The sequence below is a fragment of the Balaenoptera musculus genome, chromosome 8 (assembly GCF_009873245.2).
Source record: "Balaenoptera musculus isolate JJ_BM4_2016_0621 chromosome 8, mBalMus1.pri.v3, whole genome shotgun sequence".
Taxonomy (NCBI): Eukaryota; Metazoa; Chordata; class Mammalia; order Artiodactyla; family Balaenopteridae; genus Balaenoptera; species Balaenoptera musculus.
In genome coordinates, this window is record NC_045792.1 from 95534614 (window position 1) to 95550579 (window position 15966).

The 15966-nt window shown below is 43.2% G+C and overlaps 1 protein-coding gene across 1 annotated transcript in view; it reads right to left on the minus strand.

The window, feature by feature from the left end:
* AMBRA1 (autophagy and beclin 1 regulator 1) overlaps positions 1 to 15966 on the minus strand; it is a 147576-nt gene that overhangs the window by 24663 nt on the left and 106947 nt on the right. Inside the window, 2 exon segments of the mRNA XM_036859626.1 lie at positions 4591 to 4745; positions 5601 to 5789. Coding sequence (XP_036715521.1) covers positions 4591 to 4745; positions 5601 to 5789 — 344 coding nt within the window.

Sequence of the window (15966 nt, forward strand, 5' to 3'; positions counted from 1 at the left end):
AAAACAAGGATGGCTGGGCCCTACCCTCAGAGCTTCTGATTCAGCAGGTCTGGGACAGGGCTGAGAAGTTGCATTTCTATTAAGTTCTCTGATGATGCTGACTTAGTCCTGGGGAATACACATTGAGAACTACTGGCCAGTTAGATATGAGTAGGTTGTAGGTCTAAAAAAAATCTGCTTCCTTTCCTGCTGCCTAGGACCTATTGAGAATGAGGGGGATGCATATCTTTAGAGCTGGAGCTCTAGAAGGAGAAGGTATACAAGGGGACTGTCCACTACTGAAGAGCAGAGCTCTCAGGGTCAAGAAGGGGTTGGGGGAGGCGGGAGAGAAGAGAGGAAGAGGGGGGAGAAGAGGGGGGAGAGAGAGGGGTGGAAGGAGGGAGGGGCAGACTTTCTTTCCAACACCCCCTCCAAACTAACAATCTGTCTGGGTAATAGTTGCTCAACCCTTGAATACAGTTTCACTGCATAGCCACAAAGAAAAAGCTTTCAATAAAATTGACCCTTAAGTATTGATGTTTGAGGCTTGGCCTTAAAGAGCACAATGCTGTCTCATGGAGAAAGGAGAGCTAAACTGCTTTCTGTCCTAGGGCTTCTTCTCCCACCCAAGTCCCTTGTCCATCACTTCTGCCCAAACTGCCCCAGCACTGCCTCCCTACCTACACCCACACCTTGACCGCTGACGTTTGCCCCCATTCCTAGGTAAAACAGCACTTATTACAAACTGGAGGCACAGTTTGCTATATGACTATTTCTGGTTTCATTAGTAATTTTATATTTTTGTTATTATGCTTTCACTTGGTTACAACCAAAGTTATTACATTGTGCAAGTTGCCATAATTTTAGAAAATTAATTGCAGTTTTCTGCTACAATATTGTGCCTTGTTCCAATTAGAAAATGAAAGCAGAGAGAGAACTCAGGCAGTTCAGTGTTTTGAGAATTCAGCAAAACTTCAGCTCAGCAATCTCTAAATGCCTAACTTAAAAGCCAAACAGAAATTAACAAAAAGTCCTACTGGCTCAAGTGTGAGGGAATCAGATGGCACATAAGACCCTGAGGCAGAGATAGTAGCATATTCAGCCTGGAAGAGCCTCGAATCGACAGAGGGAAGGGGGAGATAAAATATGTGCCTAGTCTTATTTTTCCTGATTTGCCAATGATACTAAAATTGGGAAGACGAAGCCTAGCCTTAGTAAACAGAGAAGGGAAATATCCGAGGACCCTAGGTCCTAGAGACAAGGATAATCATTAAACTCAACATGGGGAAGAAAAGAATTCAGCACATAGAGATATTCAAGGGAGAACCCTGTAAAGCAACAACAGCTGAGAAAAATGGGAGGTGAAGCACGGACAGTCAAAAAGCTAAGAGTTTTATAGGAGATAGAACACAAACACCACTGTGCCTGCAAAAAAATTAGCAAAGAATCAAAGCATCACACATAAAACCACGATAAGAAGTAAACCTGAGACTGTATCTCTGCCTTGCTGAAGAGGCTGAGGGCAGAAACCTAAAATGAAGAAAGCAGTCATTAAGAACAGCAGTTCTCAAACTCAAGTGCATATCAGAATCATCTGGAAAGCTTGTATTACAAATACAAATACCCGGTCCCCTTCCTGCCCAATTCTTATTCTGAGTTTGGCCTGAAGTGGAGTCTGTATTTTAACAAGGATCCCATGCATTCTAATGCAGGTTGTCCAAGAAGCACAGTTTGAGAAGCACTGATCCAGAGGTCTGAAGAACTGCTTAGAATAAGCACGCCAAGGCGAAGAGCAATTAGCAATTCATTTTTACAAGAGTTTTCATATGGGATTGTATAAGAGATCATCTCTTGGGGAGAGATGGTCACTTAGTGGGAATTAAAATAAGTCGATGCTCTGGAGGATGTTCTCCTGGGAACGTCTGCTGGCCCAACACTTTCACCTCTCTGAATGTTACCACAGTGAATTCCAAGAGGTAACACCACAGAGAAGGGGGATTCTGGGTAGAAAAGCTCTAGGACAGGCCCAGTACCCACAAATTCCTTCCAGGACAGAGCTTGACATTACAGATGGAGACAGCCACCTATACTTACCTGTGCAAAGAGGGAGATGCTCTACTGTCCCATTAAACCCTCGCTCCCTGTTCTCAGACAAAAATGCACTTCTTGCCTTAAACGGTGGTACAGCACAGCTATCCAAAAAAGCTGGTGTCTTCCCTTCCACCAGTGACTGAATTCAGGGACATGTGCTGAGTGCTTTGGTGCCTTTGGACGTAAGGGGCAACCAAGACCTGGAAAACCAGAAACCTTTCTGTAGCACGGGGGTTTAAAGTCAGACTGGGTGGACACAGGGTGAGCAAAACCTTGTTGAGAAGCCCGGATCCTGCCTCTTGTGTGAGAGAAATGCTTCCCAAATGAGAGCTTTCTAGTTACTTCAGCTCCCTCTCCTAAGTGGCAGACGGGGTCTATTGAGAATCAAAAAACCCCCGCTGGGAGTGCTGAGAAGTAGCTCTTGTCGTGAGGCATGCAGCAGCTGGCTAGGTGCCCTGAGCCCCTACATCCTCCACAGCAGACTTCTCCAACTGCATTCCCTGAGCTGCCGGCACCATATGTGACAGCATCTTGGCTCCCGCCCTGGAGCTGTTTGCCTTTAGCCAGATGTTTCTGGCTACTTATAGAAAAGAGGAACCTTGCTAGGATGGAGGACTGGCAGGCTGTGCCCAAAAGTTGGGCAGGAGCCCTCGCTTCCAGAAGAGGCTGGAGATGTCCACTAATGTTGCTGAAATCAGATCCTGTCTCTTAATGATTAGAAACCATTATTCCACAATTAGGTAGGAAGGGTTAGAAGAACAGCAAGGGCCAAGATTCTAGGTGGTGAAAAGCAGACACCAGATACTTTTACCATCCAAATCTGCTTAAGATAAGAATATTTAAACTAAAATTCACCTTCCATCCTCATTTATCTAGGTAAGAAAACAGGATCGATGAACTTCCCGCAAAGTCCTCTCCCAATCACTCAATGTCAAATATTTCTAGTCACATGGATTCAAAAATCAGAACTTTCCTGTGATTGTGATGTCAAGAGCAGAGAATGCCTTCTTTCTACCCTTTCAGAGGCATGGTGGGACATGATGTCACCCATCAATGGTTCTGCTAGTTACCACCTAGAAACAATAGGATGCTTTTTTTGAGATTCTCTTTCATTTATTCAGCTTCTCCTAAATGAGAGGTTTCTTATTAGGTATTTGGAGTTCATAAAGATGAAACAGACATGGTCCTACTCTCAAGGAGCTCGTGGGCCAAGAGAGGAGAATGATGTGGAAATAAATAACTGCAGTTTGGTGTGATGAGTGTTAACACAGAGAGTGTACTAGATACAGGGGTGGCACAGGAGGGAGTGATCAATTCTGTTTAGGAAGGTTCCATAGAAGGGGAAGAGCTTGCAGGCAGTTGGGTTTCAGGGAGAAAAGGGCACTCCAGGTAAAGGCACCCTGGCAAGAGAGAGCCTTACTAATTCAGGGGGCTTGGAAAGTGGCTCAGTAGAGTTGGAAAGAGGGTCCTTGTAGGAGACAGGAGGGAGAAGAGGCTGGAGACACCACACCTGGCCACCCACTTTCTATTGCTTTGTATATAATGGGTCCGATCTTTAGGGTTTTTTCTTTAAAACAAATGCTTCATATTCCAGGCTGAATTCAACAAGCATCTACATGTGTGGCACTAAATGAGGGACCCCGGTGGATATGCCCCTAAGGAGCTTACACTGAACCTAACTGGGTGGATTAAACATACACACCACACTGCTAAAGAAAACACAAAGCAACACATAAACAAGTGCATAAAACTATAAATGGCACAGCATAAAGTGCTAAGGGAATTCACAGGTTCTTAGATTGAGACAGAGCTTAAACACCATCTAATTAGAGAAGTGTTCAAATGCTCAACTCCCCTTGACAAAACCCTGGCCAAATGAGCCCCCATGGGATGAGGGAATAATCTCAGTCAGAAACTAGACTGGTTGAGTCCAGGAGGCCACTAACCCCAGGATGCCCAGAAGGCTTTTATGGCAATACAAGCAAGGACGGCTTCAGACAAGAAAGGGTCCTAAATAGAACATTTCTCTGCTAGTGAAACGGACGACACAGTTAAGAGCATAGCAGCTGCCCAAAGTCCTTATCCTCCATCGTGATTACAACCTCAGGAAAAGAACATTTCATAGTATACTATCTATCTCTTTTTATAGCTTGCGTCCTGAAAATTTTTTTTAAAAAAGAAGCATAAATATTTCATTGGGTTCTCTGTGTATCTCCAGACTAAAGGTTTCATGTTGGGGTAAGGAAGTATTCAGTTTGGTCTTTATGCAAAGATCCTTTCAGGCCTCTGGGCACCCAGCTCATGATTTAGGGTATGAGAAAGCCCCTGCCTTTTAATAGTCCAGAGCTTCCAAAAGTGCGGCCTGCTGGTCATTACTAGTCTGGACTGGAGTCTTTCCTAGCTCCTTATGGGCATGACATCTCTGGTCCTGGCTGGGAGACCACAACCTTGTCCTGCATTACCCTGCCAGCCAGGCCTAGGAGAGCCGCCATACAGCGAAACCACAAGCAACGCACTCACCCTCATGGAGGTCTCGCCACCGTGGGCCTGTTGCAGCCTGAAGACCTGGGCCACCATGTGCTCCGTGGAGGGGTGCAGCAGGATCCTTCGTGAGGCCAAGCCCACCATTACGTATCGCCCCATCGGGGACAGGCTCACTGAAATGGCATTGGGACCTGAGGGACAGAAAAACAGAGAGACATCTCCCAGAGTTCTTGCTATTACAGGAAATAATCTTCCCTCTTAGTCTTTTCTCTTTCTCTCTAATCTTCATCTTTGTTTGGTCATCCTGGGGTTAATCTCATAGGACTGTAGTGAAGAGTACAATGAGAAGGCATGTAAAGTATTGAGTACAGTGTTTGACACATAAAAAGTACTTAATAAATGCTAACCAGTATTATCATAGAATCACATTTAAAAAATTGTTATATTGTAAATACTATTTTGAAATCTACTTTTTCCGCTTCATCCATTACGAACATTTTTCACCATTAAATAGTCTTCTATAAGAGCATTTTAAAGGCCAAATGGTATTCTGCCTTATTAATGCACCATTATTGCTTTAAGCAACTCTTCACAATTTGACATTTTTCTCTATGATAAATAACACTGCTGTGAACATCCTTCTATATAAATCTTGCATAGTTTTCTGATTATTTCCTTAGAAGTGAAATTACTGGATCAAAGAGAACATACATTTTGGGGGCTTTTAATACACAATGCCAAACGGCCTTGCAGTGTGTGACTGTGCCCACTTCCCCAAGCCATGACCAAGAACGAAGCTCCCCCTTATTCCTGCCCATAACAACAGAAGTATGCCGGTGATGCCACCGTGGTAGGGAGGACTCTTATTCTGAGATTCTTCTGCAATGCTACCAGCCAGGACAAAGCAATCTTCCTCTGACACGTGCCCCAGTGAAGCAGGGGCAGTATGTGACCATTACTCCCACCTAAGCTGTACCTCACCTAGGAATGCCCAGGCCAAGGTACCAGCATCCCTTTGTCACTAGTTTGGGCTTCCTATCTCTTACCAAATCGCTTGGTGTAGAGCATTTCGCCCAGGTTATGGGGGGCCAGAGAGTACACTGCCAGGATGCCTTCATCAGGAAAGCCCCTTTGGCTGCTAGGGATGAAAGCCGCCAGGAGCTGGCCATCCGCAGAAATGTCACAGCTGGCATCATTGTAGATCTTGCAGTTCTGCACCAGCACATTCATGGAGGCTGCATCAGACAAAGAAAGAAAAGGGGGTAAGAAAGTTTGGAGTTGATGGTATAAAAAATTCTGGGTCAAGAAATCTGGGGGCCTAAGGGCCTGAACCTGAACCCTCTCTAGAAATACTAAAGGCTGCCTTACCAAACTAAAATGTCATGGAACAAGCAACACAAGACAACAGAAAAGATATGTCTCTTCTACCACTTTAATAGGAAACTACAGAGAGTCAACACAACCACAACCACCTGCTGAGTCTTAGCTCACACTTAGGAAACATCATTTGAGAGAGAGCTAGGGAAAAAGTTATTAACAATTGTTCCCGGAGAGCCACTCAACAGCTGTTATTGTCCAAAAGATCAAAACTGAGATGCATGAAAATGTAAACCCACTGATTCCAAGAAAAAGGTGATCCAGGTAAAACTTCCTTGGGGGTGAGAATCCTACTCCCCACCTCTATGTGACCTTGGAGAAGGAAATCATTTCACCAGTTTTTGTCTTATTTTCTCGTTTAAGAAAACTGGAGCATTTAGAGACTTCAGTCTTCTGGACGGCGCCTTGCTAATGCTAATCCCTAATTCCACAAGAGAGGATAAAGAGAAACAAAGCCTAGCCCTGGCTGGATGGCTGGAACTATTTTCATTTCTCACTACGCTCTATCCCTCACCCGTACCATAAGCCAGTGACCATGGGCAGCCCCGGTCTGCACGTAGCAGTTACTGAGAATTAAGCACAGTCAGCCAGGCAGCAGGCAGGCTCAGCACGAGGGATCGGGTGGGGTCGGGGGTGGGGTGGAGGAATGCCTGTCGGTGGGGAGAATCGTTCCACATGACAGGACTAATGAGATGTTAGCTAGCTCTGGGGCTGTGCCTGCATGCTTTGTTTCGGTTTTCATTTGAATCCCTCTCTGAGGCCCATTGTGCAAATCCCTGCCCGGAGGAAGTGGCCTACCCTTGATGTGAGCCTGGAATCAGATGGCCCACACCATGGGCATGAGCAGAACAGCACAACACATCCAAGGGACCAAGCTCCTCCGGCCTCTGTCTCATTTAGATCTACTTACATGCAAAGAGACTAATTCACTTTCTCTTATTTGAAGGAGATCACTTCAGATGTCCACTGTCAGAGGCATTATGGTTAAAACAAACAAAAAGGCAAGCTCAACTGCCCTCACCAGATTCCAGGTGATCTACTCCAGGAAGCCAAATGGCCTGACCTGGAAGGTCAAGGGCAAGTTTCCCCAGGAAATTACCTTAAGGAAAACAAAACAAAGAGCTGCTTTCCAGGGGGAACTTGAGACTTATGGGATCAGGGATTCGGAGTGATTTCTAAAACTCTATATTCATCCCCCTTTCCTTGTGTGTGCTGTTAATGAAGGCACAGAGATGACAGAGTAGATCAAAAAAGACATCAGAACACATTGATTAGGCTATTGTGCCAACTCCTGGGGGCTGACACCTACAGCACCATTACACATAAAGCTGAGGAGGGACCACAAGGATGGTCCTGTTTGCTAACTAATAAGATAATGACATCCAAATACTCATTGCTATCACCATTAGGGCTTTGTACTGCTCAACTTCCAACCCACCATCTGCTCGAGCCTGTATGGCTAGATTTATCTAGTTAGCACTGAGACTGTCTGCTCCTTACTCAGGGTCCCATGCCTGTTGCCAAAAAGATAATCTCCTCCCCCTTCCCTGGACTGACACATGATTACAGTTGGGGATACAGAACCAAAGCAACTGGGGGAGCTTCAACAGTGAGTCCAGGGACTTCCCTGGTGGCGCAGTGGTTAAGAATCTGCCTGCCAATGCAGGGGACACTGGTTCGAGCCCTGGTCTAGGAAGATCCCACATGCCGCGGAGCAACTAAGCCCCTGCGCCACAACTACTGAGCCTGCACTCTAGAGCCCGCGAGCCACGACTACTGAGTCTGCACGTGTCATAACTACTGAAGCCCGCGTGCCTAGAGCCCATGCTCTGCAACAAGAGAAGCTAATGCAATGAGAAGCCCACCTACCGCAACGAAGAGTAGCCCCGGCTCGCCGCAACTAGAGAAAGCCCGCGCGCAGCAATGAAGACCCAACGCAGCCAAAAATAAAATAAATTTATTTTTTAAAAAAAGAGTGAGTCCATCTTGGTTTTCTAACCTTGATGTTCGCACAATCCTCAGAAAGGTAAAAAGAAACTGACAATTTAGACTGCAACCATCAAAGGCAGAGAGAGAAAGAAAGCAATGACAAATATTAAGTAGGACATGAAAATAAACAGAAAAGGAAATGGGACTCTGTGGGCTTTAAGACAGCTTGTATGGTTCCATTTTATCTACATTTAATGTCCCAAAAATGCATGGTGAGTATTTTATGAAAGTCGGCTTTCCTATCTTGCTGTTACAGACATCTAGCTTATATGTGTTAACCTGCAATTCAGTCAAACATATAGAAGCCTACAGTGACCCTCAAAACTCGCCACCAACATTAAAAAAGCACTGAACTAGATACTGCCAGATTAATTACTAAGAGGGGTCTGTGGGTTGGGGGGAAAGTACAAGTAAGGTTTTCCTTCTTTTGGGAGGCTTGGCTCTAAGCCCACGAAAAACTGGGCATATAGACAAAAAGCATTTTGTCAGCCTCAAATTCAAGCCATGGTGTTTGTGTTTGTACTGTATTATGATGATTCCAAGTCAATGGCCATCTCCCAAATTTCGTCCCCTCCCCTCAACTCCACCCAATTTCGCAACTGCTCCCAGTTCCTGCAGTGAGCTCAGAGAGAGATATGCAAATAACAAGTGAAAAGAGAATGCTGAAAATTAAAACGGAGCTTCTCCAGCAGCATGTTCCCTTTCAGAACTTGTACAGCTAGGGATCTAGGTTTTTTACTTCTACCATAATGAAGGGGATGTAGTAGGCACAGAGTGATGTGGTAGCTTCATTGAGCACTGGGTGGGGTGTTTACAGTTTCATTAATATTTCAAAGCTCCAATTAGCAATTTACATTTATTGCTTGTTGTATATTAATTTCATGGAAATTAATATACAACAAGCAATGGAAATGGAAATGGAAATGTTCAGTTACAGTGGTGAGTGGTCACTGCTTCAATTCGTTCGTGCAGCTTCTTCTCATAAGGCTGAAATTTTGATGAGTTAATTTACAAAGGGAGAGATTTCCTGGATCTCTGTTATTTGTTTTTTCAGGCCATAGCAAAGTAATGCACTAATGACAAGGAGAGCTCATCATTTTTGGATTCAATAATGATGTAAGCAGGTAGAGAAAAAGGTGAAGTGAAATACAGTTTAAGACAGTGGCAACCCACACACCACTAGAAATCTTTGTTCTGCTCCCTGCCTTGCCTTACCACAGTGGTTCTCAAGTTTCAGCATGCAACATAATCACCTGGAGGGCTTATCAAAACACAGAACGCTGGGGTGAGGCCTGAGAATTTGCATTTCTAGCAAGTTCCCAGGCGTCTGATGCTGCTGGTCTGGGACCACACTTGAAAACTGCTGTCTCACCAAACAGTCCTTGACCCCTGAGCTGGAGCTCCAGCAAACTGCCCTGCACTTAAAGGCAAAACACATGTGGGGAATGATGATGGAGCACTTAGCTGGGCAGCTGAGAATGGAAATAAAGTCTAGGAAAGAAAGGATTTTTCAAATCAAAACTGCTTAAGAGCTTCAGGGGGCAGCTCCAGGAGGAGCAAAAACGATGCAGAAGACAGCAGGAAGCCATGTTCCAGACTGTGCAATGTAATCTCCTCCTAATTATAAATGATTTCCAAGTTAAAATGCCCTAGCCGGGAATGGGAGGGGTAAGAAGTACTGATGCCTGGAGGAGCAGAGGGCTCTGCCTTTCTATCAGCTCCATAAATTATAAACAAACACCTTGTACAAAGATCGATTTGTAGCCTGTTGCTGGCTGGCCAGATGAGGCCACGGGAGCGATTAGCAGTTGCAGTACTTTTACAAATGCATTAGATACGGATTTGGAAAACCCAAAGGGGTTTAAATCAGCAGGAAAATTTCCTTTTGACTATCTCTGAGCCCTCAGATTTCAGAATAGGACCTCCTGCACAGAGCTCCAGATGACACTATATAAGCATTCCCAACGGCACCAATCACTACATCCTCTGTGGATGTGTGTGTGCCCCACACCACTCAGCCCCTGGGTTTCTTAAGGTCCGTTCTGTCAGGGCACCCTGGTGACTAATGCTATTCTCCCACAAGAGTTCACTCTTAAAAACTACAGTGAATCTAATGAGCTTTTTCCCATGAGAGCGGTTTCAAAATTATCTATGTTATATGAGGCCTTATTCACAAATTTCTAAACGCTTTACAGATAGTAATTTATTAATCCTGTATCTCAACTAAGAGAAACAGGCAGTAACACTCTTTAGCCTAATTCTAGAAAAGAGTTAAATTCAATTCAGATAAGTCAGATGACCTCTTGACAACACAGTGGCTGCTGAACACGTGAGTAAAACTGAGGGCCAGTGGCTCCCAAGCATGAGCTGTGCCAAAGCCAAACACTTCCCTCCACTGGGAAGTATGCAAGGTTCAGAAACGAATCCTACAAACAGATTCCCAAATGAACTCTGCTGACAGCTGAATCTACCAGATTCAGAACTGTAACTAGACTTTATTCAGACCAACCAGGAAAAGCAGTTAGAGTTAATTACAGGAGCCTCAGGTGAAAGTGACTGTCATTCTAGAGGGTGATACCATGGCAAGGAACACTGGCCACCATCAGACATATATGCCCTAAACTCCTAGAATGCCAAGTATTTCCCAAGGCCAAAACTCTGAGAAAAATAGGGCACTTTTAAAAAGCGGAATTCTAATATTGCACAGGACTTAAATGAGGGAGAAAGGTGAGCCAAACTAAATGAGTCAATCTGGTTGCACATGATACTTTTTGATCAGCTCAGGTTTTACAACAGCCATGATCAAAGGAAGTAAGAAGGAACACAGAAGGTGAATGACAGGAAGTTGTAGTCAGAACAAGTGGAGGCTTGTACAAAGAATGTTAAGGACAACCAAAAAGACCGTCTCAGCTCTGCTACCAGCATATCCAATGCCTGTATTCTTCTGAATATTTGGTTTTTCTATCAAAGAAAATTGTCTCCAACTGGGGAGAAACAACATGCTTCAGAAGGATCAGAAGCCAATTACAGATGAGGCAACAGGTTAAGAGAGAACTATCTTTTTTACGTGAACATCACTTTCCAGAGATGGAAAATACACCTCTCAGAGTACTGAAAACAGGGGCAGGGGTGACTTTAGAATTATAGCCATACTCTCAAAGAATCACGGTATAATTTCCAAGAAAAAGACATGATAAAAAGAGCTAACATTTACTGACTATTTACTACAGAAAGTGCCAGATGCCGTTCAGAGTGCCTGACATGTATCAATGTTAACTAATTTAATTCTCCTAACAACCCTATGAGGTTGGCACTATTATAACCCTCATTTTATAGACAAGGAAACTAAGGTGTAGAGAGATTAATTAACCAAGGTCACACTGCTAGAAGGTGGCTGAGCAAGATTTGAACCTGGACAGTGTAGCTCAAGAGTTCATTTGCTTAACCATCATAGGACAGTTGACAAAGAAAATGTTATCAAAGAACTACCTCTCCCTATGCTTGTGAAAAAAAGGGAAGAAAAAAGCATCAGGCTCAGACCTTTAAAGTATAAAAAGTACAAGTAATTCCAATTCTATTTAAGCTGTTCCAGACAAAAAGAAAAACTTTCAAATTATATTTGCAACACAAGCATAACATTGATACCAAAACTCATAGATTTCATGAAAAAGAATAGGATAGATCCATCTCACAAATTTCAAGGAAAAAACTCTTAATTATTAGCAAGCTACATGGAAAGAATTTAATGCTAAAGCATATACCATGAACCAGGTGGGGTTTATTCAAGGGATGTAAGGTTGGGTTCAGTATTACAGAATCTATCAACATAATGATCTCGGGGCTTCCCTGGTGGTGCGGTGGTTAAGAACCCACCTGCCAATGCAGGGGACACAGGTTTGAGCCCTGGTCCGGGAAGATCCCACATGTCACGGAGCAACTAAGCCCATGCACTGCAACTACTGAGCCTGAGCTCTAGAGCCTGCGAGCCACAACTACTGAAGTCCGCATGCCTAGAGCCCGTGCTCCGCAAAAAGAGAAGCCACCGCGATGAGAAGCCCGCGCACCACAACGAAGAGTAAACCCTGCTCGTCACAACTAGAGAAAGCCTGCGCAGCAATGAAGACCCAATGCAGCCAAAAATAGATAAATTAAAAAAAATAATAATCAAGGGCAGTTTATTGGTATTATTGGGATTTAAAGATTAATTTAAGGTCAATTAAATCTACAGATACTTGTTTAAAAAAACATAATGATCTCATTGTTAGGTCAAAGGAGAGAAAAAAACATATGATCATCTTCACAGATGCTGATAAGGCATGACTAAATTTAACATCTATTTTTTTTGCAGGGGCGGCGGGGGCGGGGGAGTCCTAACCACTGAACCGCCAGGGAATTCCGAGTATCTATTCTTGATTAAAAACTCACAATAAAATAAGAATAATGACTTCCTTAAAACAATAAACTAGTTCTGGTTCAACCCAAAAGTCAGCAATATGCTTACTGGGAAAAAGCTGGAAGTTTTTCTACTGAAATGAGGAATGATATGAGGATGCCTGCTATTATTTAACATTGTTCTGATGGTAGCAGCCAATGCACTTAGACAAGAGGAAGAAAACACAGGTGTACAACTTGGAACAGAGGAGGGAAAATTAATACTATTTACAGATAACGTACTTAGAAAACCCATGAGATTTAACTGCATAACAACTATAATTAGTAAACAAATTCAGTAAAATAGAAATTTTTTTAAAGCTTGTAACAACTTTAAAAATGTATAAAATTACATGAAGAAAACTTTAAAACATTCCTAAGACCACAAGAGAGACTTGGAGAAACTGAAAAATCATACCATGTTCTTACATAAGAAGATACCATACAAATATTGAGTCTCCGTAAGTTACTTTATATGTTTAATGCAATCACATTAATTACACCAACAGGATTTTTTCAGGGGGGTGAAGGGAAGAAGCGAGGTAGTTTTAAAGTCCATACAGAAAACCAAAATGTTCAAGCAGGCAAGAAATGTTGGATTAAAAAAATAACAAGAGGAGACTAGTCCTACCAGATTCTAAAACAGAGCCTCAAACTTAAACCAATGTGGTACTGTTACATGAATAATCAGACAGATCCCTGGGACAGAAGAGACAGAAGAAATACATCTAAATACTCAACAGGAAATTAATAGGATGAAAGTGACATCCCAAATCAATGGGGACAAATAGATCATTTTATAAATTGGTTGTGACAAATGAGTAGCACATGGGGGAAAAGTTGGATCATACTCTGCTTATTTAGGACTAGGTTAAACTTCTGATGAATCAAAGATTTAAAGGAAAAAACTAAAATATAAAAGTACTAACTGATCTTCTTGATGCTGCCACAAAATCTAGGAACCATAAAAGGAAAGTTGGATAATTCTGACTACTTAAAATAAGTTCTATGACAAAAATAACCTTCGGCAGAGTCAAAAGACAAATGACAACCAGGAAACTCCTATTATGAGTTAATTTTCTGATTTATAAAGAGCTCCTGTAGAACTGGTATGGAAAAGACCAACAACACAATAAAAAAAAAATAGGTAAAGCACAGAGACAAGCCAAGAAAAGGCAACACATGTGGCTAAATGTATGAAGAGCCACACAACCTGGTTTATAATATGAGAAATACAAATTTAAAATACCTACATACTATTTTTTTTTCTTTTTTTTGGCCACACCACGCGGCTTGCAGGATCCTAGTTTACCGACCAGGGATTGAACCCTCGCCCCCAACAGTGGAAGTGCGGAGGCCTAACCACTGGACCGCCACGGAAGTCCCACCTACACAGTATTTTTTACCATCAGGTTTATAAATACCCCAAAATATGACAGCATATTCTACAAGCAAGAGATTAGGGAAACATGCACTCTCATGAACCACAAGCGAGTGTATAAATTGGTATAATCTCTACAGAGGGTGATTTAGCAGTATCTACCAAAATCACGAATCTACATATTCTTCCTCCCAACAATTCCATTTCTAGGAATTTATCCTATGATATACTTGCACATGTGCAAAATGACAAACTGTGGCATGGTCTGTATAGCAAAAGACTGGAAACAACTTAAAAGTTCCTCAGCAGAGGGGCTTCCCTGGTGTTCCAGGGGTTAAGACTCTGCACTCCCAACGCAGGTGGCCTGGGTTCAATCCCTGGTTAGGGAACTAGATCCTACATGCTGCAACTAAAGATCCTTCATGCCACAATGAACATCCCGCATGCCACAATGAACATCCCGCGTGCCACAAGTAAGACCCAGCACAGACAAAAAAAAAAAAAAAAAAAAAAAAATTCCTCAGCAGAACACTGGTTAAAAAATAACTGGTTAAAAAATGGACAGTGGGGGACTTCCCTGGTGGCAAAGTGGTTAACAATCTGCCTGCCTGGTCCAGGAAGATCCCACATGCCACGGAGCAACTAAGCCCGTGCACCACAACCACTGAGCCTGTGCTCTAGAGCCCGCGAGCTAAAACTACTGAGCCTGTGTGCCACAACTACTGAAGCCCGCATGCCTAGAGCCCGTGCTCCGCAACAAGAGAAGCCACTGCAATGAGAAGCCCGTGCACCGCAACGAAGAGTAGTCCCCGCTCGCCACAACTAGAGAAAGCCCACGCGCAGCAACGAAGACCCAACACAGCCAAAAATAAATAAATAAATATTTATATTTTTTTAAAAAAATTAAAAAAAAAAGGACAGTGGGATACTAGGCAGCCATTAAAAAAGAATTGGGTAAACGCTTTATATACTGATACAGAAAGATCACCAAGACATGAAGTACAGAAAGCAAGGTACAGAAAGAAAAGTATGTATAACATGCTACCATTTAGCTTAAATAGAGGTGGAAAAACATACATTTGCATGTACTTGTATATACATACAATATCTTTGAAGAGATATGCAAGACACTGCTAACTGTGGTTGCCTATGGGGTGGAGTGGTGGGTAGCTGGGAGCAGGGTTGGGAAACTTTTCACTGTATATCCTTTTATATTTTAAAAATCTTTGGTAAATGTATTTCAGATTATAATAAAAGAAACAAAGCAAATAAACTAATGAAACAAAGTACCTGGGGAAAATTATGGTAAACATCTGGGCCAGAAATCTATAAACAAGCAAACAGTATTTCATATGGGAAAAGGTAGATTGCATTTGATTTCTAGTAAAGAATAGATTATTGAACATGCGGCTTAAAAGTACTTAGGAAAAAAAGATTGCTACTGAGGTTTCACTAAGATCAGGACATGAAAAATTGACCTCATTTTCATGGTCTGATAAGGATACCAAGATTGGCATACTGGGAAATGCCACAGACAGGGGCTATCTTGATTATTTTAAGGTATCTGACCAACTCTTACAATACCCTATAGACAAGATAGAAAAATATGGGCTTCACATGCGAACAACCAAGCCTAGGTGCAAATTCGTGAACCAGAATTGACACAGAGCAAGCCCACAGGAACATACCACAATGCCTGGTGCAAAGTCCTGACTGATGTACCAGTTTTGCTAGCAATCCAAAGTAAGACAAAGGGGGGACTTCCCTGGTGGCACAGTTGGTTAAGAGTCTGCGCTCCCAGGACTTCCCTGGTGGCGCAGTGGTTAAGAATCCACCTGCCAATGCAGGGGACACGGGTTCGAGCCCTGGTCCAGGAAGATCCCACATGCCGTGGAGCAGCTAAGCCCGTGCACCACAACTACTGAGCCTGCGCTCTAGAGCCTGTGAGCCACAACTACTGAGCCCGCGCACCTAGAGCCCGTGCTTGGCAACAAGAGAAGCCACCGCAATGAGAAGCCCACGCACCGCAACGAAGATTAGCCCCTGCTCACCGCAACTCGAGAAAGCCCTCGCACAGCAACGAAGACCCAACGCAGCCAAAAATAAATAAATAAATAAATTTATTTTTAAAAAAAACACAACAGTCTGCACTCCCAATGCAGGGGGCCTGGGTTCAATCCCCGGTCAGGGAACTAGATCCCACATGCATGCTGCAACTAAAAGTTCTCATGCCA